The 24,192-nt window shown below is 57.0% G+C and overlaps 1 protein-coding gene across 13 annotated transcripts in view; it reads left to right on the top strand.

Annotated features, from left to right (window-relative positions):
* NOL4L (nucleolar protein 4 like) overlaps positions 1-23,410 on the top strand; it is a 142,565-nt gene extending 119,155 nt beyond the window's left edge. For all 13 annotated transcript variants that reach the window (XM_016937677.4, XM_016937685.4, XM_016937684.4 and 10 more), the window contains 6 exons: positions 10,066-10,343; positions 12,702-12,887; positions 12,968-13,159; positions 13,457-13,579; positions 14,026-14,227; positions 18,642-23,410. In XM_016937677.4, coding sequence (XP_016793166.1) covers positions 10,066-10,343; positions 12,702-12,887; positions 12,968-13,159; positions 13,457-13,579; positions 14,026-14,227; positions 18,642-18,862 — 1,202 coding nt within the window. In that variant the 3' untranslated portion in view covers positions 18,863-23,410. The remainder of the gene's footprint in view (positions 1-10,065; positions 10,344-12,701; positions 12,888-12,967; positions 13,160-13,456; positions 13,580-14,025; positions 14,228-18,641) is intronic.
* Positions 23,411-24,192: the final 782 nt, after the last annotated feature.

Below are 24,192 nucleotides of genomic sequence, written 5' to 3'. Positions count from 1 at the left end.
GGTGAGAGACGCTGGGAGACAGCACCGAGAGATCCCTTTATCCAGGAGTGGGCAGGGCCTACACAGCCCTGGCCTTGTCTGGGATGCTGGGGCCTTGGGTCTCCAGAGGCCTGGGGAGGACAAGCTCTGGGGCCTGAGGAGCTGAGAGGTTCACCTACTGAGAAAGTGGGTGAACCAGGTGTGGTGGCTCATGCCCATAATCCCAGCACTTTGGGAGGCTAAGGCAGGCAGATCACTTGAGGTCAGAAGTTTGAGACCAGCCTGGCCAACATGGCAAAACCCCACTTCTACTAAAAATACAAAAATTAGCTGGGCGTGGTGATGGGCACCTGTAATCCCAGCTACTCAGGAAGCTAAGGCAGGAGAATCGCTTGAACCCAGGAGGTGGAGGTTGCAGTGAGCCAAGATCACACCACTGGGCTACAGAGTGACTCCATCTCAGAAAAAAAAAAAAAAAAAAAAAAAAAAAAAAAGAATGGAGGTGAAGGTGAGCCTGGCCGGGTGGGGCCACGTGGGGATCAGTGCCCTTGCCCTTCGCCACCACCCCTCAGCCCAGGACACATACAGAGCTCCATCCTGCAGGCTCCTGTGTCAGGCCAGGCCCTCCTGAGGCACCTCCACCGGGAGCCTGTTCAAGGGTGACTTTCCCAGGAACCAGGAAGTGACCAGGCCGCGTTGGCGTCATCACCCCGACCTAAGGACTGCAATGCACCAAACCCAGACTGGCTTCCGGGAGGGCTGGAGGAGGGCCTGCAGGGGCTTTGGGGCCAGGACCCTGCCCCGTGAATCATTCACACATGGTGGCCTGGAGTGGCTCTGTTTGCTCTGAGAACACGGGGAGCAGGCTGTGTGTCTCGGCTCGATCTTTGCACACTGAATTAGTGTTTATTTCTCACCGCCTGTGCTTGGCCTGGAGGACGGGGCCAGGGAGAACACCCACACACAGGCAGTTCATCCTGGGAGCGCTTCCCCGGGGCATCAGTGGCCAGTAGGTGTTGGGGGAGGGGCTTTAGGAAGTGGAGCGGTCTGGTAGCAGGGGTAGGGAATTGTCCCACAGTACAGATGGGCAAATCAAGGCTGGCCTTGGAGGCTCCCAGAATGTCTGAGAGCACTGGGCGGCCTGGGTGGTGCTTTGGGGCTGTCTGGGCGCCTCCACTCATCCCGGGTGATGGGTCGGTGACTTCCCCCTGGAGCCTCTGGTTCCTCCCTGATGTCTGCTGCAGAGGGTGGTTGTGCAAATCAGGCGTGATGAGTTACCCGCCGCCTGACACTCGGGACCTGACGCATAATTGGTGTCCGCCTCCCCCTCCACTGAAGGTGGTGTCTGTCTCCAGGGCCCCACCGCTTGAGCCACCTGTCCCAAGGCCTGAACATCATCTGCAGCTTGGACACCTCTCTAGGGGCCAGGAACCCCAGGGTCTCTGCAGAGAGAAATGATTTCAGTTTTAGGGGAAGATCTAGGTGTGTGACGTCTAATTCATTAGCCAAGGACGGCTACTGAGCCTTGGAAAAGGCTAGTGCAGACAGGTGTGCAATACACGCTGCGTCTCAGCGGCTCCGTAGGAAAGAAGAAGGTGAAATATCTCAGCTCTGATAACACGGTATCAATTATTTGTTGAAATGGTACTATTTTGGATATATTGGGTTAAATAAAGTAGATTATTAAAATTGATTTCACCTGTTTCTTTATTACTTTTTAAAATGTGGGTACTAGGGCACTCAAATCCCTCATGCAGCTCCCACTCTGTTTCTGTCGGACAGTGCTGCTCCCGACTGTGAGGGCCTAAATTGGCACCTGCCTAAGGAAAGAGTGACCAGAGTTTCAGCAGGAACGCCCACTGCCCGGGCACTGAGGGGCACACGCAGAGGAGGCGCATGCTGTGGGGGTAGAGGAACTGGCGCCCCGGGGCTGCAAATCAGGGGGCAAGTGTGGCACCCAGATGGGGGGCATGGGCTCCCTGCTCCGTGGCTGGGGCCGGGCCAGGCTGTGTGAACCACAGGGACAGAGCTGGGCGCTCAGGAGGGCAGCTGTGCAGGCAGCCGGGGCCTGAGGGCCACGTGGAGAATGCAGGTGCCCCGTGTGGCCCCATCACCCGGAGGGTAGGGTCCTAGTGTCCCCCATTTGACCCCTGCACCCCTCTTGCCTTTCTGGAGGAAGAGCTGGGCAGCCTGCCCTGAGCCTGGTGCTCCTTGGAACTACGCATCGTGTAAACACGGCCTGGGCACTGGCCTTTGTCAAAGCAGGCAGGGGGCCAGTCCTGGGGAGGTGCACGCCTCAAATTCAGAGCAGTCAGCACCCCCAGACCACAGCCCATAGCCCTGCTGTCCACGCCTCCCTGGCCATGGTGGGCCGTGGCTCCAGCAGTCTCCCACCCCCTCCTCCCCCGTCGCCCTGTTGTGTGTGAATTATTGATGCCCCTCCCGTCCCCCGCCTGGCTGCTGCTGTGACAGAGTCTCATGGAGGCGGCACTGCCTCCAGCAGCCACACCTCTGGACACGGAAGGCAGTCTGCACGCAGGGCCTGCTGGCCTCCAGTGGCCGTGTACCTGGCCTATGGTCCCAGGGATGGTGGGCCTTCCCGTTCTCCGAGCCTAGCCTGGGAGCTGGTGGGAGTCGCCCACCGGGAGAGGGTGCCACTGGCTGTGGGCCCCAGAGCGCGGTGTGGCGATTGGTGGTTCGCACAGAGCTGGGCTTGTGCGGGCTGCGGAGCGCTGGCGCCCACATAAGGGCATTGTTTGCTGAGGTAAAAGGGGTTTTTGTCTCCTTCTGGAGACGGGACAGAGGGAGGAACAATTTCCCCCATTCATCACTAATTCCTCCATTTGAATAGCAGCACATTGCCCCATGTTCAAATAGACGGACACGGCAGTCCTTCCCTGCCCGTAGGCATTCTGGGCACAGGTGGTGGGCTCCGGGTCCTGCCCAGATGAAGGAGTTGCCCTTTGCCACAGTGGGGAAGGCCTGGTTTTGTGGAAATGCTGAGAGGGGGTACATCCCGGGCTGCTTCCCCAAGGCCCCTCAGGACATGTCTCTGCTGCCCACGCAGCCATGGGCTGGGGGCAGGCCCACCCTGCTTTCATCACGCTGGGCCCCAGCAGGTTGGCCTCAAGGGTGACCCTCCTGGAGGGGCCTCATGGAAGCAGCAAGATGGGGACCAGGTGGGGACAAGAGGTCACCTGGGCACCCTTAGGTTCCACTTCCAGCTCCAGGTGTGGAGGGTCCATCCAGAACTCCCAGCTTCCCACTGAGCCTCCCAGCTGGAGGCCTGCACCCCGTGAGGCCTGTGTGCTGGGGCTTCGGTGCCCATGGAGCCAGCTGGGTTTCTTCACAGAGTCATAAAGTGCCAGAGCCCAGGAGGGCGTCAGCGGCAACTCCCAGGACTGTAGATAAGAGGAGGCCCAGGAGGTGGCAGTGCCCAAGGTCGCCCAGACTGCAGGACCCTACACCCGCACCATCCCTGCCCGGGCCCCACTGCATTCCATCACAGCAAGGGTTTGTGCGCCTGTTGATGTCTCTTTTAAATCAGTTTTTTTTTTTTTTTTTTTTTTTTAAGACAGAGTCTCGCTTTGTCGCCAGGCTGAAGTCCAATGGCGTGATCTTGTCTCACTGCAACCTCCACCTCCCGGGTTCAAGCGATTCTCCTGCCTCAGCCTCCTGAGTAGCTGGGACTACGGGCGTGCACCACCACGCCCAGCTAATTTTTGTATGTTTAGTAGTGACGGGGTTTCACCATGTTGGCCAGGATGATCTCGATCTCTTGACCTCATGATCTGCCTGCCTCTACCTCCCAAAGTGCTGGGATTACAGGCGTGAGCCACTGCGCCTGGCCTAAATCCATTTTTTTTAAGGGTTGTGGGAGGAAGAATTCCAATCGGATCAAAACCCAACTGCCCCCAGTCTCTCTTTTCCTTCTTTCCCCAAACAGTGACAGGCGCGTTCTCCTGGCCAGGTGCAGTGAGGGGTGGGTGTGAGGGTTGCAGCCAGCCCCTTCTGTGGGCATGAGCCCTCCCGTGGGCACCACCCCCTCCTGTGGGTACCAGCCTCCTCAGGACTGAGCTGGGCGTCATGGTGAGGTCCCCATGCAGAGCGATCCCAGCCCCCGGGTCCCATCCCTTGGCCTCTGCCAGGGAGAAGACCCTGGACTACTCAGAGACCAAGCCATTGGTGTGAGCCTGCCTCTAGCCGGCCTAAGCAATAAGGAAATTATTAGCTCCCTCACCAAAACCTCTAGGGCCTTCCTAGGTGGCAGGCACAGATGGATTTCAGGGGATCATCTGTGCCCCCTATCAGCCCTGCTTTCCCCAGCGTGGGCCTCCCTGCACCATGGGCCCAGCAACCCCAGGTAGAGAGCACCTTCCCAGCCATCGCAGCAGGAGTCCCCGTGTGATGTCCTCGGGCCCAGCTTGGTCACACGCTATCACCAGTTGCTGTGATGGGTTGACTGGCCAGGCCTGGGGCATGCACTCACCCCGGCGAGCCCAGGAAGACTCAGTTGCCCCCACCAGAGGGAGGGGTGTGATCTAGGGGGCAGCAGGAGCCATCCAGGCCCACCCAATACAGCTGCACCAACTCTGGGTCTCTAGGGCTGGGGCCGCTTCTGTGAAGGCTGGGCACAGGCCAGAGACACAATAAACACAGTAGTATTGCAAGGAGAGGATAAGTGCTTGGAAGAAATTACCTATTTCTTCCAAGCACTTATCCTCTCCTTGCAATACTACTGTGTTAGAGGGGGCTGGGCGCAGTGGCTCACGCCTGTAATCCCAGCACTTTGGGAGGCTGAGGTGGGTGGATCACGAGGTCAGGAGATCGAGACCATCCTGGCTAACACGGTGAAACCCCATGTCTACTAAAAACACAAAAAATTAGCCAGGCGTGGTGGTGGGCGCCTGTAGTCCCAGCTACTCGGGAGGCTGAGGCAGGAGAATGGCGTGAACCCGGAAGGCGGAGCTTGCAGTGAGCCGAGATCACGCCACCGTACTCCATCCTGAGCAACAGAGCAAGACTCCGTCTCAAAAAAAAAAAAAAAAAAAAAGAAAGGTAGAGGGGTCAGTGTGCCAGAGCAGGGTGGGAGCTGGGCTTACCGAGAAGGTGACCTTTACGCAGAGCCCTGGAAGTGAGGGACTGCACCAAGGGGACACCCGGGACAGAGTGGAGCAGGAAGAGGGAACAGCAAGTACCAAGGCTGGGTCACAGCTGGGGCGGGTGGGTGAGCCATAGGGGCTTGCTGGAAGGGCCTGGTGGGCCCAAAGGAGGGACCTGGCTTCCAGTTGGAGTAAACTCAGCCCTTGCGGCTGCAGCCGGCATCAAATCCACTGCTTGTGGGGCCAAGGGACAGGCTGGACCAACCCCACCCCGAGCAGCACCTCTGCCCCTGCTGGTTCATGAGGCTTCAGCCCTCGCCCCACCGTCCCTGGGATGGCTTCTGCAGAGCCATGGCCCACAGCCGGTGCCACAATGGAGATCGGGGCAGGTAGGGAGGGCTTCCCTGAGGTGGTGGTGCTCGGGTTAGCACAGAAGGGCGAGCAGGAGTCGCCGAGAGTAGGGAGACACCATGGCTCAGGGGCCAGAAAGCTGGTGACACCCCTTCAGAGCCCCGTCTCCTCTGGAGCCCTCAGGTTTGATTTGTCGCTGCTGGAGCATGAGCTCCGAGGGTGGCTGTTGCCTCCATCCCCACAGTGGCCCTCTCACTGGGCCCACCTCAGACTGTCACAGGCTGGGCTCCGGGATCCCCAGAAGCCCCCGTTGCAGTCTGGGAGAGCCTCGTGCATCGGCAGTGGGTGAGTTATGATGTGAGAAAATGTGGGGTGCAGGGAATTGGGGTTTCCTTTTGAGCTCCTGCCCCATCTCGGGCACCATCCTCACCTTAGAACCATGTTTTACGGCTGTGGGACCCACTCTGAAAGGAAACGGAGGCTCCAGAAGGTGGAGTAGCCTCTTCCAGCCACTCCGCGGCTCAAACCTGTGGCCTCCCCAGTCGGCAAAACATGGGCCTCAGGTTGCAGGCAGCCCCCAGAGCATGTGGCGTGGGGGCAGCTGTGTGGGGTGGGGGCTGGCATGCCGGGGCTGCCTGAGCGGAGCTGGGGGTAGGCGAGACCTTGGTGTCACTGGGGAAGGCAGGCTTTCGCGATCCATGTTGTCCCTCTGAGTAGGCTCTGTGTGTGCGGCATGAGAAAATGAGATAATGGCAGATAGAGCCTATAAACTAGGGCAAAGGGGCTGTTTTTGGTCTGGGTTTTGTGTATGTGGTAAAATGTGTGACATAAAATTTGCCATTTTTAAGTGTACACTCCAGAAGCACTGTTATTTCCACAGCTTGTTCATCCCCCAACAGAAACTCTGCACCCTTTAAGTACTAACTGCCCATTCCCAGCCCGTGGAGCCTCACTGTACCTTCTGTCTCTGTGAATTTGCCTGTTCCAGATGCTGCGTAGAAGTGGAATCACTGAGTATCCTTGTCCGTCTGGCCTGTTTCCCACAGCCTCGTGTTTTTATCATCCACATTGCAGCACTTATCCAAACTTCATTCCTTTTCATGGCTGGATACTATTCCATCGTATGAATAGACCACATTTGTGTACCCATTTACTTGTCGAAGTTTTTAAAAATATAAATAATGGGTTGGGCGCAGTGGCTCACGTCTGTCATCCCAGCACTTTGAGAGGCCAAAGTGGGAGGATGGTTTGAGCCTTGGGAGTTTGAGACCAGCCTGGGCGATATAGTGAGACCTGTTCTCTACAAAAAAAGAAAACTTTAAAAATTAGCTGAGGCTGGGCACGGTGGCTCATGCCTGTAATCCCAGCACTTTGGGAGGCTGAGGCGGGCGGATCGCCTGAGGTCATGAATTCGAGACCAGCCTGGCCAACATAGTGAAACCGTGTCTCCACTAAAAATACACAAAATTAGCTGAATATGGTGGCAGGCGCCTGTAATCCCAGCAACTTGGGAGGCTGAGGCAGGAGAATCGCTTGAACCTGGGAGGTGGAGGTTGCAGTAAGCCAAGATCGCCCCATTGCACTCCAGCCTGGGCAGCAAGAGTGAAACTCCATCTCAAAAAAAAAAAAAAAAAAATTAGCCAAGCGTCGTGGTGTGCGCTGCTGGGGAGATCGCTTCAGCCCAGGAGGCAGCAGTTGCAGTGAGCCCTAATGGCACCGCTGCACTCTAGCCTGGGCAACAGAGCAAGACCCTAAAAAAAAAAAAAAAAGTAAACCATGTAAATGAGTCGCCAATATTTTAAAATCTGTTTACATAATGGTGCAGATTTCCAGTTTCTTCTAACAGCTTGGAACACTTGGCCATACGAGGTCCTAGCACCTGGTGCCTTACGGGTCTTACCCGCCCAACCACTTCCCTGGCCAGACCAGGGTGGCATCTGAGTGCAGTTAGGGGAGGTTCTGCCCCGGCACTAGTGCCTGTCGATCCCCAGCCAGGCAGCCCCGAGGCAAAGGTCTTGGTAGCTGGAGAGTCTGGGCCCCCGTGCCGGGCATCTGACCTGGTAGAGGCTCCAGGAGCACCCTGAGCAGCGTGTCTCTGGAGCTCACACCGGCGGAGGGCAAGTCCATCTTCTCGGGAAAACCTGATTGGGAGGTGGGTGATGGGATGATGGGATGTCACCTCTGGGCCTGTGTAGGGTGTGGCACTGCAGCCAGCCTTGGGCCTGGTGCCTGTGATGAATGCAGTGACCACTTGCTCACTGTGTGCCAGGCACGATGCCCACTGAGGAGCAGCCCCTCATTCCAGAGGAGGAATCTAAGGCCCTCCAAGGTCAAGCAAGTGGCCTGTGAGGGTGGTGTCGGTATGTGAAGTCGCACCTGCAAGGTGGGTGAAGGATGGGCCCCCTGCAGCTCATGGGAGCGTGGGTAGCCAGCCAGTATGGGTGTCATCCCTGTCCCCCGTGGAGGCTCCTGGACCTCAGGTGCAGGGGCTTCTCTGGTGACAGGGTCTGTCCTGGTGGGGCAGATGGCCCTCACGATGACCCTGGGCCAGGGGAAGGGAGCATGAGGATCCCTGGCAGGGCCGGGCAGCAAGCTGGGGTTGGAGGCGTGAGTGCCTCCTTCCTAGGGACAGTGGAGAAAAGTGCCAGCCTGAAGTGGCAGTGTGGAACCAGACCTTGAAGGCTGGCTGCCATCTGCTCAGCTGGAGGTGTCATGGCAGGCAGATTGCAGAGCTCCAGCACAGGATAGTGAGGCTGGGCTGGGGGACTGCAGAGGTCACAGGACTGAGAGTGCCAGTGGCTGTGGGCCGGACTCTTACTCAGCTACAGGAAAGCATGGGACAGGGGAGTGAGGATTAGGCCTGGCTCTCACAGGTGGGATGTGGGTGGCCTGGGCGCTGGAGAGCAGCCAGTGGGAGCTGCATGAGGAGCTGGTCTGGTTCCCGGGTGGAGGAAAGTGGGCACCCCCATTCTCACAATTCACCTTCCCTGTTACCCACAAGGCTGAGTAAGGCACATCTGTCCCCCAGGAGGTCTGGCACCTTGGTTGCAGTCATTACTTTGTTTCCAGGCCAGCACTCAGTAGGTGCTCAGTAAAAGTGCTGGGGAATGTGTTGGCTCCAGACTGGGCGCGAGTAGGCTGTGGGGTCCCGGGGACAGCCAGCGCGGGCCGGGACTCCGAGGATGCAGCCAGTGAGGGGCAGCTATGGGCGGGCTTTGAGCAGAGCCCGGAGCTGCCCTGCGGGAGGATGGAGGGAGTGGTGGAGCTAGGCTGCCCGAAGGAGGACAGGACGCCTGGCCCAGGGGACCTGCTGCAGCCGAGGGGGAGGGGTGCACTGCGCCGCCGTGGCCTCCCATCCCCCTCTGCCCGGCCTGGCTGCATGATGGGCAGCCTGGACCCGCCCCCCTCCCCGCCCCCCCCCCCCCCCCCCCGGCAGCCGGGAGGCCAGCAATTGGTTGGGGCGCTAGAGCCGCTCGGTCGCCATGGGGACGCTCTGGAGGTGCGCGTGCCCAGTGCCCAGCACCGGGGACTAAATCTTCATAATCTGCCGGCTGGGAGGGTGGGGGTGGGGTCCGGCGTGACCCTGGCCTGGGGGAAGGGGCGGCAGGGCCCGCTGTGACCACCCCTCCCCCACCCACTCTGGGTGCAGGTGTGGAGCCGCCAGGGTCACCCGTACCTCCCCGGGACCCTCGCGGGTGCTCACCTGACAGTGACCCCGGGAGTTCCCGTGCAGCTTCAGCCTCTGCCGTCTCAGCTGAGCAAGCAGGAGGCCGGGGCTGGGGCTGGGGCTGGGTGGGCAGAGAGGCCTGGAATGTATCTGGAACTGTCTGGTCCCCTGGTTAAAGTTTCCTCCCCGGCGCCCGCAGGCTGGCGGTGCCGCGCTCTTCGCGGCAGGGGGCGCCCTCGCAGTGCTTTGCCGGGGCTGCCCACCCTGAGACGCCGGGCAGGCCCACTCGGGGGCCGCGTGCAGACCCCAGACCTTGCAGCCCCGGCTTTGCACGTCCCAGGCCGTGGGGCCTGCACGGAGCGCAGATTCGGGGGCCACCGTGCCTGTGCCTAGGCTGCCAGGGCTGGGCTTGTTTACAGGAGGGAGTGAATGGCTGGAGGTCACAGTAGAGCCATCCTTCCTGCCTCCGGCAGAGGAAGGAGACATTTGAGGGCCCACCGTGGGCAGGGGCTCTGAGAGCTCGAAGCTGCAAGGCAGTGCCCGGCAGCAGGAGCAGGGTGGGTGGGAGGTGCGGTCCTGGGAGCTGGGGAGAAGGGAGAGCCTGGCCGGGCTTCGAGGGCCTCCAGGGCCCTCTGACAGGCCACTCACTCCCAAACCCTTGGAGCTCGGTCTCCCTTAAGCCTGGACATAACGCTTGCGAGTTTGGGGTGCAGGAAGACCCTCCATGCCCTGCACAGCCCTGCCTGGCCATTCCCCTCCTGATGGCCCCTCTGTTCTGGCAGAGGGGACCCTGTGGCTGCCTCAGCTGAGGCTGTGGGCTGGGGCAAATTGCCTCTGAGGTGGGGTAGCAGCACTCACCCCAACCCAGGGACACTCATGAGGAGGACACAGGGTGGGATACTCCGAGGTGGCTGCAGTGGCCGCAGTGCCTTGGGTGGGGCCTCACACCCAGGCCTCTCATTCCAGATGACTCCTCCTCTGAGAGTGGCAGCGGCAATGGCTCCTCCACCCTGAACCCATCCACGTCGAGCAGCACGCAGGGTGACCCTGCCTTCCCCGAGATGAATGGCAACGGCGCCGTGGCCCCCATGGACTTCACCACGGCCGCCGAGGATCAGCCCATCAACCTGTGTGACAAGCTCCCGCCGGCCACGGCACTTGGCACAGCCTCCTACCCCTCGGATGGCTGCGGTGCCGACGGGCTGCGGAGCCGCGTCAAATACGGGGTGAAGACCACCCCCGAGGTGTGTGGGGCTGGGGGCTGAGTCCATTTCTTTCTGTAAAGGGCTGTCGCGAGGCGAGAATGAAATTGTATACGCCCAGAGCTTAGCTGGAGCCAGCCCATGTGTGTGACACCAAGCCAGGGTGGTGGCTGTGGCTGGTATGTCTTCGGTTCCTGGTGAAGCTCTGGAATGGGAGATGGCTTGGAGTGTGCCCCCAAGCCAGGCCCCCTTCTCCGAGCCTGTGAAGTGGAGCTGACGGCCCCTGCCTTGGTAGAGGTGGTAGATGGATATGCATCCCCACAACCCATCCCCCTCCCCCAGAACAGCATCTGCTGGGGATAACAGCAAGTGGCCACTTTCGGCACAGCCAGGTATGAGGCCTCCCACTGCCTGGTTTCTCTGCGTGCCTGTCCCCATTTTATAGGTCGTGCAAAAAAAGGGCGAGGGCCCAGGGATGTGGGCAGTGGAACTCCTCCTTTGACTAGGCTGATGGACGGTGGTAAGGGTGCGCACAGTACGTACCCCTACCAGTGGGCATCCCCCCTGCTTCCTGGGGCCTCCCCCACACTTCCACAAGCTGCCTCTGGGCCACTAAGGTTTCCTGTAGTAGTGCCTCTTCTCCAACCTGGGCCCGGGGGCCAGAGGTGCCTTCCTGGAGCTTACACCTCTGGACAGGCTCTTCTCCCTCTCTGGGCCTGTTTTCTCTTCTGCAGAGAGAGTGGAGTAGGTGCTACTGCCTGCCTCATTTGGAATGTCTTGTGGGGACATTCTGTACCATGGGCTCAGTGCTGAGTTGTTGCTATGTGTCTAGCACAGGTGGCTGGGAGCAGGTTCTGGCCAGAGCAGGCTTTGCCTGGGTCCAAGGGACAGGCATAGCTGCTGTTCCATGAAGGGGGTGAGTTGTGTTCAGCAGCCATTGCCACTGTGGCCACAGGGTACATGGGGGGCCCAAGGAAGTGGGATGAGAGCAGGAACGCCACCAGCAGCTCCTATCTTAGTTTTTTCTCCATCTGTCTGCCCTGGCCCTGGCTCAGGGTTTGGCTGAGGAGTGGCGTGGGAATGTGGCTTGTCTGGGGCCACACGGCCAGTTATGGTAGCCAGCGGGGGCCCTCGGCATCCTGCCCCTATCCAAGTCTGTATGTGGACGAAGAGACAGGCACCAGGCCAGTGACCCTAGGGCACCAACCCCTGCGGGCCTGGTCCCAGGGAGAGAGGCCTGGCGGGGGCCGTGCTGTGGGACCAGGTGCCAGGCAATGCACTTCTTCCTGGATTTGCTCCTCAGTGAGTGCTGTTCCCCTCCGGGTTGTGCCATGGCCATGCTGCCACATCACAGGGTCTGACCATACAGCCACCTGTTCCCTGAGCCTGCCTTACCTGCTAGATGCCAACCTCCTTGAGGGCAGGGACAGTGTCCCCAGGCTACTGTCAGTCAAGATCTGAATGAGTACTTAGGACACATCGAAGGCACAAACTTTCCAAAAGGCAACAGTGGTCCTCAGCCGTCCCAGAGCAGTGCCCCGAGGCAGGGGCAGGAGACAGGTGGTGTGGGAGCTGAGCCATGAAGGATGAGAAGATGGAGGGGGCATGGAGGAAAAGAGGGAGCTGCCTCTAAGGAGAGATGGTTGAGGGGGCTTGTCCAGGGAGAAACTCGTGGTGGGAGCAGAGGGCTGGAGCCCTTCTCTACTGGAGGACAGGAGACTGCTGGGGGAGGCCGGATCTGGTTCCCTCTCCCTTTCTACCCACATATTCTCAAGGGGCCACTATGTTGTCCTGGGTGGGGGGCAGACAGGAGAAGTCCAGCTCAGGAGCTGCGGGAACGCATCCTGCTTAATGGACCTGTCGCCTTGGCTGGCTACCTCGCCCAGCGCATCTGTTCCTCCTCCCGACAGACAGCATGCTCGTTGCTTTGGTGACAGCTCGGTTGTCAACTTGGGGTTGCAGCCCCTTGGGGATCAGGGAGGAAAACCCCGAAGCCAAAATATATCTTGGCACGAGAGGAGGCTGGCGGGTGGTGGGAGTCCTTTCCATGTCTGCCTTTCCCCTGTACACGTGGCAGGTCCTGGTGTTGGCCTCTGCTGAGGAAACAGCTGACACCCTCCTAAGCGCTCAGCAGCCCCGGGAACCAGGTCTCTGCATACACTATTGCAGTCGGTCCTCCCTGCGGCAGCCCAGGGAGGGAGGTGGTAGCATTGCTGTCCCCATTGCACAGATGAAGGGAGCAGAAGAGGGGAGTGACTTGCTCAGGGCCTCGCAGCTATGGCTCTCGTGGCAGCAGGGCATGCGTGCCACCCTGGTCCCCAAGCTCACCGCCTGTAGGAGACCCAGCAAGGGCATGAGCAGCTGCTTGGCCCAACCCTCTGCCTCTTGCCCTCCTTTTAGTCCCCCCCCTACAGCTCTGGGAGCTACGATTCCATCAAGACTGAGGTCAGCGGCTGCCCTGAGGACCTGACAGTGGGCCGGGCCCCGACGGCAGATGATGACGACGATGACCACGATGACCATGAGGACAATGACAAGATGAACGACTCTGAAGGCATGGACCCTGAGCGTCTTAAGGCCTTCAACGTGAGCACCGGCCGGAAACAGGTGGGGTGGGATGGGGGCAAGGCCAGGGCCAGCCCTTCCCATGGCCCGTGTCTCCACAGATGTTTGTGCGTCTCTTTGTGGACGAGAACCTGGACCGCATGGTGCCCATCTCCAAGCAGCCCAAGGAGAAGATCCAGGCCATCATTGAGTCCTGCAGCCGGCAGTTCCCTGAGTTCCAGGAGCGGGCCCGCAAGCGCATCCGCACGTACCTCAAGTCCTGCCGTCGCATGAAGAAGAACGGCATGGAGATGGTGAGTCCCCCCTGCCTGGCCCACACTTTCCCTCGGTGCCACCACTGACCTCCTGCCACACTCCCAGGATGCCCGGGCCCCTTCACCCAGGGTCTTCCCAGGAGCCCTGGAAGCAAGTACCATAATCCCTGGTTTGCAAATGAGGGAACTAAGGCCCAGAAAGATCACACAGCTCCATAGACTGAGGCGCTGGAGCCCAAACCCCACCCTGTGCCACCCACCCCTGGGGCAGGGTCTCTGCACAAGCCCAGGGCCCCCATGGGCCCCATGCTAGCTCCATCCCTGTTCCGCCTGCAGACCAGACCCACGCCACCCCATCTGACCTCGGCCATGGCAGAAAACATCCTGGCAGCTGCCTGTGAGAGCGAGACGAGAAAGGCAGCCAAGCGGATGCGTCTAGAGATCTACCAGTCCTCACAGGTACCTGCCACCGCAGCCACTACAGGGGCCGCTCCTGGGCAGCCAGGGAGGGCAGGCCTTATATGGGTGTGGACTGAGGGAGCTGTGATGGGTACAGTCGGGAGAAGGGCACAGGGGGAACAGGAGGGCAAAGACAAGGAGAGGAGGTGGGTGGAGGTCAGGTGTGTTGTTCTCAGAGCTCCTCAGACCTCATACGGAAGCCTGGACTTCATCTGGAGACCAGAGGGCCCTGATCAAATATGCTGACAGGGAGATGAGCAGAGTTGGGGAAAGCCCCCGGGGGGAAGGTGGCCAGGGGAGGGGACAGACAGAATCCCACAGGTCAAACCGCAGCATTGGGTTCCAGGAGTCCTGGGGCCGCAGCATTTATCCACCTTGTGTCCAGGGATGGTAGTTGGGGCCCGCTGCCCCTTGGTTTCCCCAGCGCCCCCCTCTCCCCTCTGCAGGATGAGCCCATAGCCCTGGACAAGCAGCACTCGCGGGACTCCGCAGCCATCACCCACTCCACCTACTCACTGCCAGCCTCCTCCTACTCCCAGGACCCTGTGTACGCCAACGGCGGCCTCAACTACAGTTACCGCGGGTACGGGGCCTTGAGCAGCAACCTGCAGCCCCCTGCCTCCCTCCAAACAGGAAACCACAGTAATGGTGAGTCGGGGGAGGCCTGGGCTCTGGCTTCCCGACCAGCACCCAGCTGGGTCTGCAGAGCAGCCCTGGGCAGGGGAATGGGGAGAGGGAAGCAGAGGCCAGTGATGGAAAGGGGCTGCCTCACAGCATAGGGAGCAGGAGGGGCGGCTCTGGCACCCTTCCACTTCATCGTCTTAGCTGGTCCTTAGATTGGAAGGTGAAGGAGACTTAGTTGGTTAAAGCAAAAACCTACCGCCCCCTTCTCACCGCCAGTGACGCTTGCTCCAACACTTCCCACCTTCACTACCGGCGCCTCTCACTGGTTCCACTCCCCCAGGGTCCCTGTGGGTGCCGAGTCCCAGCCAAGGGCCTGTTCTTGACCTGAGTTGAATCTCCGCAGCCCCGTCTCACCCATAGCGACTGAGGCTCAGTGAGACAGCTGCTGGCCTGGCCCAGCTGTGGCCCTGCTGGCCTGCAGGGCGGCTCCCTCCCCAGGCCTCAGCTCAGGGCCTGCCTTGTGAGGTGAAAGCTTTCCTCACCTGGGTGCTGGGCCTCCGTTCTTGCCCCTGCATTCATGGAGCCTACATCTGAGACACCTGGGGTGATGGTGCACACCTGCTCCCTCGCTCCGCTCCTGTAGCTGGGTGATTCAGTAGGTGCTTTTCCGGTAACTTCCCAGGCTACTCTGCGCAGATGGGGCACAGACCATTAGAGGAGACAGCCCCTGAAGAGACAGAGGCTTCCTCATGGAGTCAGGTGCTGCCGTGAGCACGAACTGGAGTGGGGAACCTCAGACCCCTTTACTGTGAGGCCAAGGGAAGCAGGGGAGGAGTGGGGTCAGCCTGGTGGGTCACAGGACCTCTTGGGCCAGGCACTCGGGTTGTGTTCTGTGTGCAGGAGGAGCCCCTGCTAGGTTTTAAGCACAGAAGGGCCGTGAATTGTGTGGTCTGTGTCATTCTGTCTGCCCCTGTAAGAAGGTTTGAATGGGCAGAGCAGGAGGCAGAAGCCATGTGCTTTGGGGATCGTTCAGAAGCCAGGGAATGAAGGGAAGAATTGAGGAACTTGACTAGGTTGGAGAAAGGTGCCACCTGTAAGCTGGGGAACCCTGGTGCAAGGTCTTGGCTAAACATGCCTGAGGATTCCCTAAGCCTCCATCCTTGGCTGCAGGAGACCCCTCACTGTTCCTGGGCAGCAAGGGAGGGAGCTAGTCCCCACCCATGGCAGGAAGCCCAGGCTGCCTCCACTCGCCTTGACCCCCCCCACCCCCCAGAACCAGGAAGTGTATGCAGGTCCCTGGAAGATTCCTGCCTGGGCTTAACTCCTCATCCCTTCCTAATGCCTCTTAACCTAAAATAAGAGGCCGCCTGGCCCTAATCCCTGAAGCTAAGGCCGGAGTGGCCAGCACGGTGAGAGGTGGAGTGGCTGTCCTAGGCGGGCTCCTTTCATTCCAGGAAGAAAAGCCCTGCCCCCCCTACACATGGGGGTCTGGGGCTCAGCAGGTGAGGTGAGGGTGGTCTGGGGCCTGCTCCCTCCTAGCAGCAGGCGATGGTGACAAGCCTCTACCTGGGGTCCACCCAGCATGACCTATTTCAGGGCTGCGGCTGCCAAGTCCCCCTGACCCTCCTAAGGGCCTCTCATGGTAGGGCTGAGCCTGCTTCATGCCTGCCCGTTCACACCTGCCCAAGAGGCACAAACAGCAGCCAGAGAATGATTCTTCCAGGGAGGCAGCTGGCTCTGCCCTTGTGCATCCTGGGGTCTCAGTCTCCCATCTGTGAATACCCTGGTTCCTTCATGGTGGGTGGGGAGGCTACTGAAGCAGAAATCTGGCCATTTACCTCCTTGCCTGGGGCAGCCCCTGTCCTTGAGCACTAGTACCTCATTTGAAGAACATTGTTTAAATCCTCCAGCAGTTGAAGGAAGACAACAGGCAGCCACGTGGTTGCAGGGCCACCCAGCCCCACTGGCTTCCCCAGCCTCAGCCTTTCAAGTATTGTTCAATCAGTTTGGTACCTCAGCCGGGCAGCCGTATTAATGGCTCAGAGCTCCTCACTTTGCTCATTATGTTGTCATCTGGAGATGCAAATCAGCTTAGATAGAATCAGGCTCGGCCTGTCTTGCCTGGGGTGCTGGGTAACTCATGCTCACTCCTATCCCTCTACCCACCATACGGCAGTCCCTCGGCAACCTGAGCATCTGGCTGTAACCAGAGTCTGCACGGGGGTGTCTCCAGATCAGATCAGCTGCAGGAAACAGGGACCTTCTCCTTTCCAAGCCTCAGCTACAGCCCAGGAGAGAAGGGAGGAAGCTCTGAGCACAGGCATGAACAGGATAGCACTTGGGGAGAGGAGAAAAGAAAGGAACCGGGACCACTGCTCATGTTGACTATGCCAGGAGGCTCTGGCCACTCCCAAGCATGATGCAGAGGGGACCAGAACCACCCTAGAGAGAACCAGACCCTCTTCCCCCGCATCCCTCTGGGTCCATCCCCTGCAATATCCAGAGGTTAGCAGAGGTACTCCTGTTCCAAGCTTCTCAGTCCCGCATTGTGACAACACCCTGGGAGTCAGTCACCTGTTTGGCTGCTGTTTCCAGACACAGCCCCAACCCCTTCCCCCTGTGTTTGATTTTAACAGACTCAACTGTTTCCTTAACTCTCAATTCCAAGGACGCTGTTTAGAAAATAGTTCCTAGGACCTCCTCCTTGGTGTCCACATTCTCTGGCCGGAGAGGAAATAACCCCATGTGACAAACTGTCCCATCTTAGACTCCAGCTTCCTTCCCCATTTGGGGGCTGCACCAGCTTCCTTTTAGCAGCAGTCAGGTTTCCATAGTTTATCCCAAGATGTTACTTCCAGTCTGGATACCTCCCGTGACAAGAGCTTGTCCATCTCTCTTCATAGCAGCATAAAAACTGCCATGGAGATGCAATCATGAGAGAATGTGACCATCAGAACTTTCAGGGTAGCTGGGGGAGCCTCACACCCTCGTGGAAGATAAAGCTGTGGGGAAAGGACTCCAGGGGGAGGGCAGACAACAGAGCAGCTGACCTGGCTGCATCAGAGAAGGCTTCCCAGGGAAGCGGCAGCTCTGCCTGCACCTGCCCAGATTCTCTCTTCTTTGGCTGTTTCTTGCCCAACACCTTGTAGAATGCTTTTCAAATTCCAGGAGCTTCCAGGTCTCCTGGGAGCCCATTCAGAAAGCCCTGAAACCTCTTTGGAAGCCCTTCCCTATTGGGCCAGTCTAGGCAGTCAGGCCTCCTGTGGGCTGAGAAGGAGCCTCAGCCTGTGCTGAGTGTTTCACAGCCAGCATCTCAGCTTCTGCTCGCAGGAGCCGCCTAGTTTTGGCAGATGAGGGCTCTGAGGCCCAGAGAAGTTAAAGAATTTGCCAATGAAGTAGCAGAGCAGGACTTGAATCCACACTTGCCTGACTCCAAAGCCAGGAGCTTCTTGGGAAAGGCCAAGAGAGGACAGGGCCTGGCGGTCCCCTCCCCAACACGCACACCCCTAGTGTGTTTTAAAAGATGGCAGGCTCCCTCTTTGCCATCATCCGAGGACAAAGGGCGGGCAGTTTCTCCAGAAGCGAGTCTGAGTCTTGTCCTGATGGATCCGGCCCACACTCCCTCGTATCCCAGCAGCATGAACCCTCCACCTCACTCAGGCACAGGACTCCTCCCAGGAGGGGGGATTCGAGGTGCTGAGGCTTAGCAGAAACAGGCCTCACACACCCAGCCCCTTCCTCCATCCACTGGCTGCCATGGTCCCTCCTGGGGGTGCAGTTATGGCCTGGCCAGTCTGGCCTGTACCTCTCCCCCCAGACAACCAGGGCAGCTGGCCTCTCTCCAGCTGGACAGAAGCCCCTTTCTTGTCTGGGCACACAGATGTTTCTTCTCCTGGCCTTTTGTGGCTCGACTCTCAGCTCCTCCTGGGCTTTCCCCACACGCATCTCTCAGGTGTGTTGGGCCCCTGCCTACCTGCAGAGTCTCCTGCACACCATCTCCCCTTCCAGCCTCGGTGTCTGGGCTGGGGAAGAGCACACAGATGGGTGCTGCTCCTTTAGGCACACTGGCAGAGGCTTTCTTTTAGCACTTGTCCCACAGTTCCTCAATGGAAGTAGTAGTTCCCATTCCCAAGCTCTGCTCACCACACTGAGGAGAGGCAGATCTTAGGAGTTCCTTTGCCCCAAGGCCTCCTCTTCCTCACCTAAAACCAGATCCTTGCAAGATCACCCTGAGGATTCTCTGAGAACCCTGTTGCCCGCAGGCCCATTCTAAGCACTAGGGATAGAGCCATCAGGGAGATGGACCAGAGCCACGGACTTCAGTGCCCAACTCACAGTGGGCACTAGGCCATAGATAATGACAGTGCCAAGGAAGGTACACCTCCCAAATGCCAGGCAGGGTGGCTGCTCCCTTCTCACCCTACTTCCCTCTCCACAGGGCCCACGGACCTCAGCATGAAAGGCGGGGCCTCTACCACCTCCACCACCCCCACGCCCACCCCCTCCAGCACCAGCACCAGCAGGCCCGTGCCCACCGCTCAGCTCAGCCCCACGGAGATCAGCGCCGTGCGGCAGCTCATCGCGGGCTACCGGGAGTCTGCTGCCTTCCTGCTGCGCTCTGCAGATGAACTGGAAAACCTCATCCTACAGCAGAACTGACCCCACCGGCACCTGGAGCGCACTGCCCTAGGGAAGGAGGCTGTCCCAGCCTGGACCTGGCTTCCTGCCTCACCAGTTGGTACATTTTGTTTTTGAAAGAGGTGGGATCCAAAAGAGCTGTTTCTAGCCACACTCCAAGCACCTGAGACTTTGGGCACAAGGACACTTTTTTTTTTTTTTTTTGGAATCTCACCACACGGGTGCTCTGACCTGCTTGGAAGAGGCCAACGGGGCAGCTCTGGAAGGGTTGGGGGCTCCCCTGACAAGGCGCTGGGGCTGCAGCTCTGTTTAGAATCACCTTCGTGGACCCTGATGTTAGAATCCCATCCCCAGATAATTACCTTTCAAGTCTTAGGTGAGCAGAATTGCATATTTATTGAGAAAAGCAAAGTGGACCCTTTCTTCCTCTCCCCTTAGTAATTTATTTTTCTGAAAATGGATTCTTTTGTGTTTGTACAGATTGCTAGTCTGTGTCTGTCTGATCAGAAGGATGTATCCCCATACCTAACAAACATTCCATATCACTACACTGATGTGGGCTGGGGCCAGTAGGGGCAGGGCAGGTGCCAGGCTGGCTGTTCCTCTGCATGCCTGGTGCACCCTGTGGCCGCTAGCCCTTGGCCAGGCCATCCTGTTGCAGATCCCAGTGCTGCCACAGGGACACCACCGGGCACCTCCCTAGGCACCGCCAAGCAGGAGGACCTCACCCACACCCATGGCAAAGCAAAACAAAAGAGGCATCCCGACCCCATTCTACAGAAGCCCCAGTCCATGGTCACCTGTATTCTACCTCACACTCCAGCGTGGGCTTTTTCCAGGATGTGCCCTGAGCCTGTTCTGAACAGCTGTCACCCCAACTCCCCCACACAATGTGTCTGCCTGGGAGGTAAGTAAGTCCAGACTGGGTGTCCAGGAGCTGGAACCCAGAGAGCGTCCTGTCCCTAACCAGCCACTGCAGCCCTCCAGCTCTGGCCCTCAGCTGCTTGACAGGACGGACTGCTGGGAGATGATGGCAGCCGGTTGGCAGGGCCCTTGCCCTCACACCCCGCTGCCCAGGAGCCAGGTCTGAACTTCTGTGCACAGGCCTGGCCCCTCAGACTCCTGCCAAGAGGGGCCGCTTCTTCAGGGTGAGCCCCGGCTATCAGGCAGCCGTGAGCTCCAGGGCGGGCTGCAGCTCCCATCCCCTTGCGCCATGTTTGGAGTAAAGGGATCAGTGGAAGTGGAGGAGCCACTTGGGTTCTCCTAAGACCAGCCCTTCCGGAGGGGCCGGTCCTGGAAGAAACCCATAATCCCTGGAGTGTGAAAAAGGGCAAAAAGAAAAAGCTGGCCTGGTTTCCTTCCTCCCTGATTGATTGATTGATAGGCACTTCCTCTTGCTCAGTGCAATACCTACCAGTGCTGCTAAACCAGGGACTCGCCCAGACCTCAGCAGGCCCCCAGGGCCTCTCCATGCAACACTCCGTAGCCATGACAGCAGCTCTCTGCTGCCCGCCCCTGCCCAGAGCTGGCAGAAGCCCTCTGTTGCCTTTCCTCCCTCAGAGCAGAGAGGCCCCAGGGGAGCCAGGGCCGAGTGGATCCTAGGATGGCCACGGAGAGCCACTCGCTCCCAGAACAGGCACCCCTTCCCAAACCAGCTTTTCTGCAGCCAATTGCCTGTTGCAGCTGTGGCCACTGCCTCCCGGCACTGTGGCAGACTCCCCGCAAGGAGGGATGGGGGGGGCACCAGTGAGGATGCCCCATCCTGCCTCAGGTCCAGAACTCTGAAAGGTAGGGTGCCCACCCCGTGCTTACTTCCGGCCCCTAGAGGTTGGGGGTGGTCGTTCTCTCTCAAGTGGCCTCCAACACCCCATCCAGCCACACCACACCACCTCTGCCTTCCATCTGACCAATCCCCAGGCCTCTGGTCAGGGCCAGGACACCTGAGATTCACCCTTAGCACAGCACAACCTCCAGTGCCCAAGGCCTCTCCCACACCCCAGCCATCCACACATCTGGCCCCACCTGCTCAGTACTACTCCCCTCAACATTTGAATTCGTGTAAATATTTATTTTTGTGTGTGAACAATACTACAAAGTAATCAGTAAGATCTTTTGCAAAATGTTACCCCAGGCAATTTGTGAAAATCTTAATGTTAAAACCTGGCAGAGACAATCGCCACCCTAGAATTCCTGGTATCAGTTACTTAACGTGTCACTTCTCCTCCCAGAGGCAGTACCCAAGCTAGACATGAACCGTTTGCATTTCTTGGCAGACAGGAGTGAGAAAGACGACTGGGGAAGGGGCTCCCTCCCCCTACCCACACAAGGATTAGATCTAAAGATCAGCATAAGCTACAGTTTGAAGTCATGTTTTTCTGAGTTCAAGCTGTTGGAACTGACCACCCTCCAGCCTGCCTTAGTACTGCGGCAAGAGCGTCGGTTCAATGTGTTTTCAAGAGAAAGGAAAGAATATGTTGTTAAAGTCCATTGGGCCTCCCAGGCCCCTCCAGGACAATGGATTTCATCATGTCGACCCCACCTCTTGGGTGGGCTCCTCCTTTCCAGTGAAACTACACCTGAAGCCCTAGAGATGGCAGAATCAGGAGCAAGTTTCTGCATGGAAACAGGATTCCATTTAGCTGGCTCAGTCAGGGAACTTGTTGTTTTGCTTTTGTTTTAAAAGATGCAGCTTCAACCCCTTCCCCCTACTCCCGACTTGGAGGGCACCAAAGAGCTGGTTCTGATGAACTAAGCTCGCTGCTGTCTCACCCTCACCAGAGGGACTGCCTTCTCCCAAAAGGAGCTCCCAAAGCCCTGTCCCACATCCATTTAAAAATCTTCTGAAGGGCCTCAGGGCACAAAGTGATCATTTGGGATCCTAAGTTAAAAAGGAAATGCAAGAGTAGGATACTCCAATTCCAGAGTCTTTGCAGGGGGCTAATCCCACAAGAAGGGTAGCATCAGAGAAGTGGGCATCGGTCTTAGTGGTGGATCATCAGGTAGACAAGTGATAGTGTGTGTGTAACCCATCTGAAATTCATTTTACCATCACCACTCTTACAAAGGACAGTTTATTCCCAAGGACAGTGCTGACGGGGAGGGGGACAGGCAGGGAGTTAGGAGGGTTTTCGAGGATTTCAAAGAGGTGGAACCCATCCATCCCTATTCCCAAGGGCCACTTACAACTCTAAGGGTGGTTACAGGATTAACTACCAGTTCATTTTCAAAATGCTGCTTTGAACTCAGAGGGTTGATACTTTTAATTTGTAATTTTTTGTAAAACTTTTTACAAAATAGTAAAGTATTTCACCAGAATACCAGTTTCAATCCGTCCATGGTCTGATTTTTATATAATTTAGTGGTGCTTTAGAAACTTTGTTTTTGTTGTTTCTGAGCTAAACAGCTCAATCCTTTTTCGCCTGTATCTACCTAAGACCAATGTGAACCTTTGTATTTTTGCTCCTAATTTTGGACTCAGTGAAAGTGTACTGTTTACATGTACAGATGCCCCCAGTCCCTGTGTGTTCTGCAAGACTTGCTCTTGAGGAGGAAGATGCACCTCACTAAGCTCATCTGCTTAGCAAAGCCACAAACAAAAACCTCTCACTTTTTACCTACGTTTCCACCTAAAAATACAACAAAAAACCTACACCACGTAGAACTCAGATTGGCTGAAAAACACTTTCCACCTGGTAGATGGCCCATATGCCTCAATGATGTGGTCCATTTAGGAGCAGGAGTCAGAAGAGAGACCTCTTATTGGCTGCTGGTGGGTAACTGCATGGACAGAGGAAAACGGAAGGCAGGACTTTGCTGCAGAGCTGTGGGATGAATGTAGTTCTTCCCTGGGCAGCCTGGGAGTGGGAAGGTCAGAATGACTCATGTTGCCTTCAGGATCAAGCCAACCAGGATTTAGGGACAACCCAAGAGGTCTTTAGTCCTCTGGCATAATTTAGACATGTTTTGGAAGAGCACGAGTTCCGTATCTGAGATGAGATTTAAGACTTTCAGTGCAGATAGTACAAGCCATTTCTTCAGGGTTCCTCTGGGGGCAGCTCCTTCATGAGGTCCCACCTCCGAGGAGGGGCACAGGGCTCCAGATAGTAAGCACTTAAGGCAAACAGTGGATGGCACCAACTTTTAAAGGTGACTCTATTAATCAATGGCTTCACCTCTAAATTATATTTTTACAGATATGCACCTATGCAACTTAACGTGGCTCTTCTAAGCAGGTGAGGACTTCCTCCTCAATGCTCTCTATAAAAACTATTTGTGTTCTATATAGTGAGTTTTACCAGTAAATGTGGCTGAATATTTTCATTCTTAGAATGTGTCTTCTCTACGTGATGCGACTAAATTCTGTTTTGTTTGTGGAATGACTAGCACAGGCCGACTCCCTCTCTCCCTCACTTAACAAAAGACCAATGAGCTGTTAATCGAGCTGTTATCTCCATGGTATTACTTGCTAAATGCACTGATTTCATAAGTATGTGGAATCCTTTTCCTTTTGAATCTGTATATCATATATAAGACTGAATCTACTTAATAAACACTGAACAACAAACCGAATGCTCTGCTTCCACTGTGTCCTATCAACAGCAGCACCGCCTGCCACTTCTCATCCTTCCTCATCTAGTTGGGCACCGAAACATCTTTCTACTAGTAGATTCCACCTTTTCCTAGCCAATAGTATGGCACACAGAAGGTCCTCAGTACATTTTCTAGAACAAATAAACCTGTAATTCCAGCACCTCATCTGTTAGAAAGGGAAGGAAATGAACCTTTCCCAGGTGCCCTTCAGTTGCTGAGCACAGGCAGAACTCTCATGCACTGTTTTAAATCTCAGTTCCCTTACCCGCCACGTGCAGACACAGAGGCACACGGGGTACACGCCTTGCTGAAATTCAGTGACCAGCAAAAAACTTGTAGCTTTTCCACAACCTCTCACCCTAGCACATGGGCAACTGACTGAAACCAAATTCCCATAACAATCCCTAAGTGCTAGTTTGGAAAACTGAGCAAACATGATCCCTGGTTCTGAACCTTCAGTGCTGAACATTCCATTCTATGCAAAACCCTGGATCCCACCGTGAAGGAAACAAAAGGGCTGCTTTTCCCAAAGATACTTATTTGTGCTAATTTTTTTTCATCCTATATATATGGTTTAGGTTAAGCTTTAAGGAAAAATGGTAGGAATATGGCTGGGAACCAACATGATCATGGATTTAAAAACAACTTTAGGCATGTTAAAAGCATACATTTGACTGCTAAAATTCCGTGTGTGTGTATATATACACACACATATATACATATATACACATATATATATACATACATACACACATATATAC

This window comes from Pan troglodytes, chromosome 21 (genome assembly GCF_028858775.2).
Source record: "Pan troglodytes isolate AG18354 chromosome 21, NHGRI_mPanTro3-v2.0_pri, whole genome shotgun sequence".
In the NCBI taxonomy this organism is placed as follows: domain Eukaryota; kingdom Metazoa; phylum Chordata; class Mammalia; order Primates; family Hominidae; genus Pan; species Pan troglodytes.
This window is presented reverse-complemented; position numbering and strand designations above follow the sequence as displayed.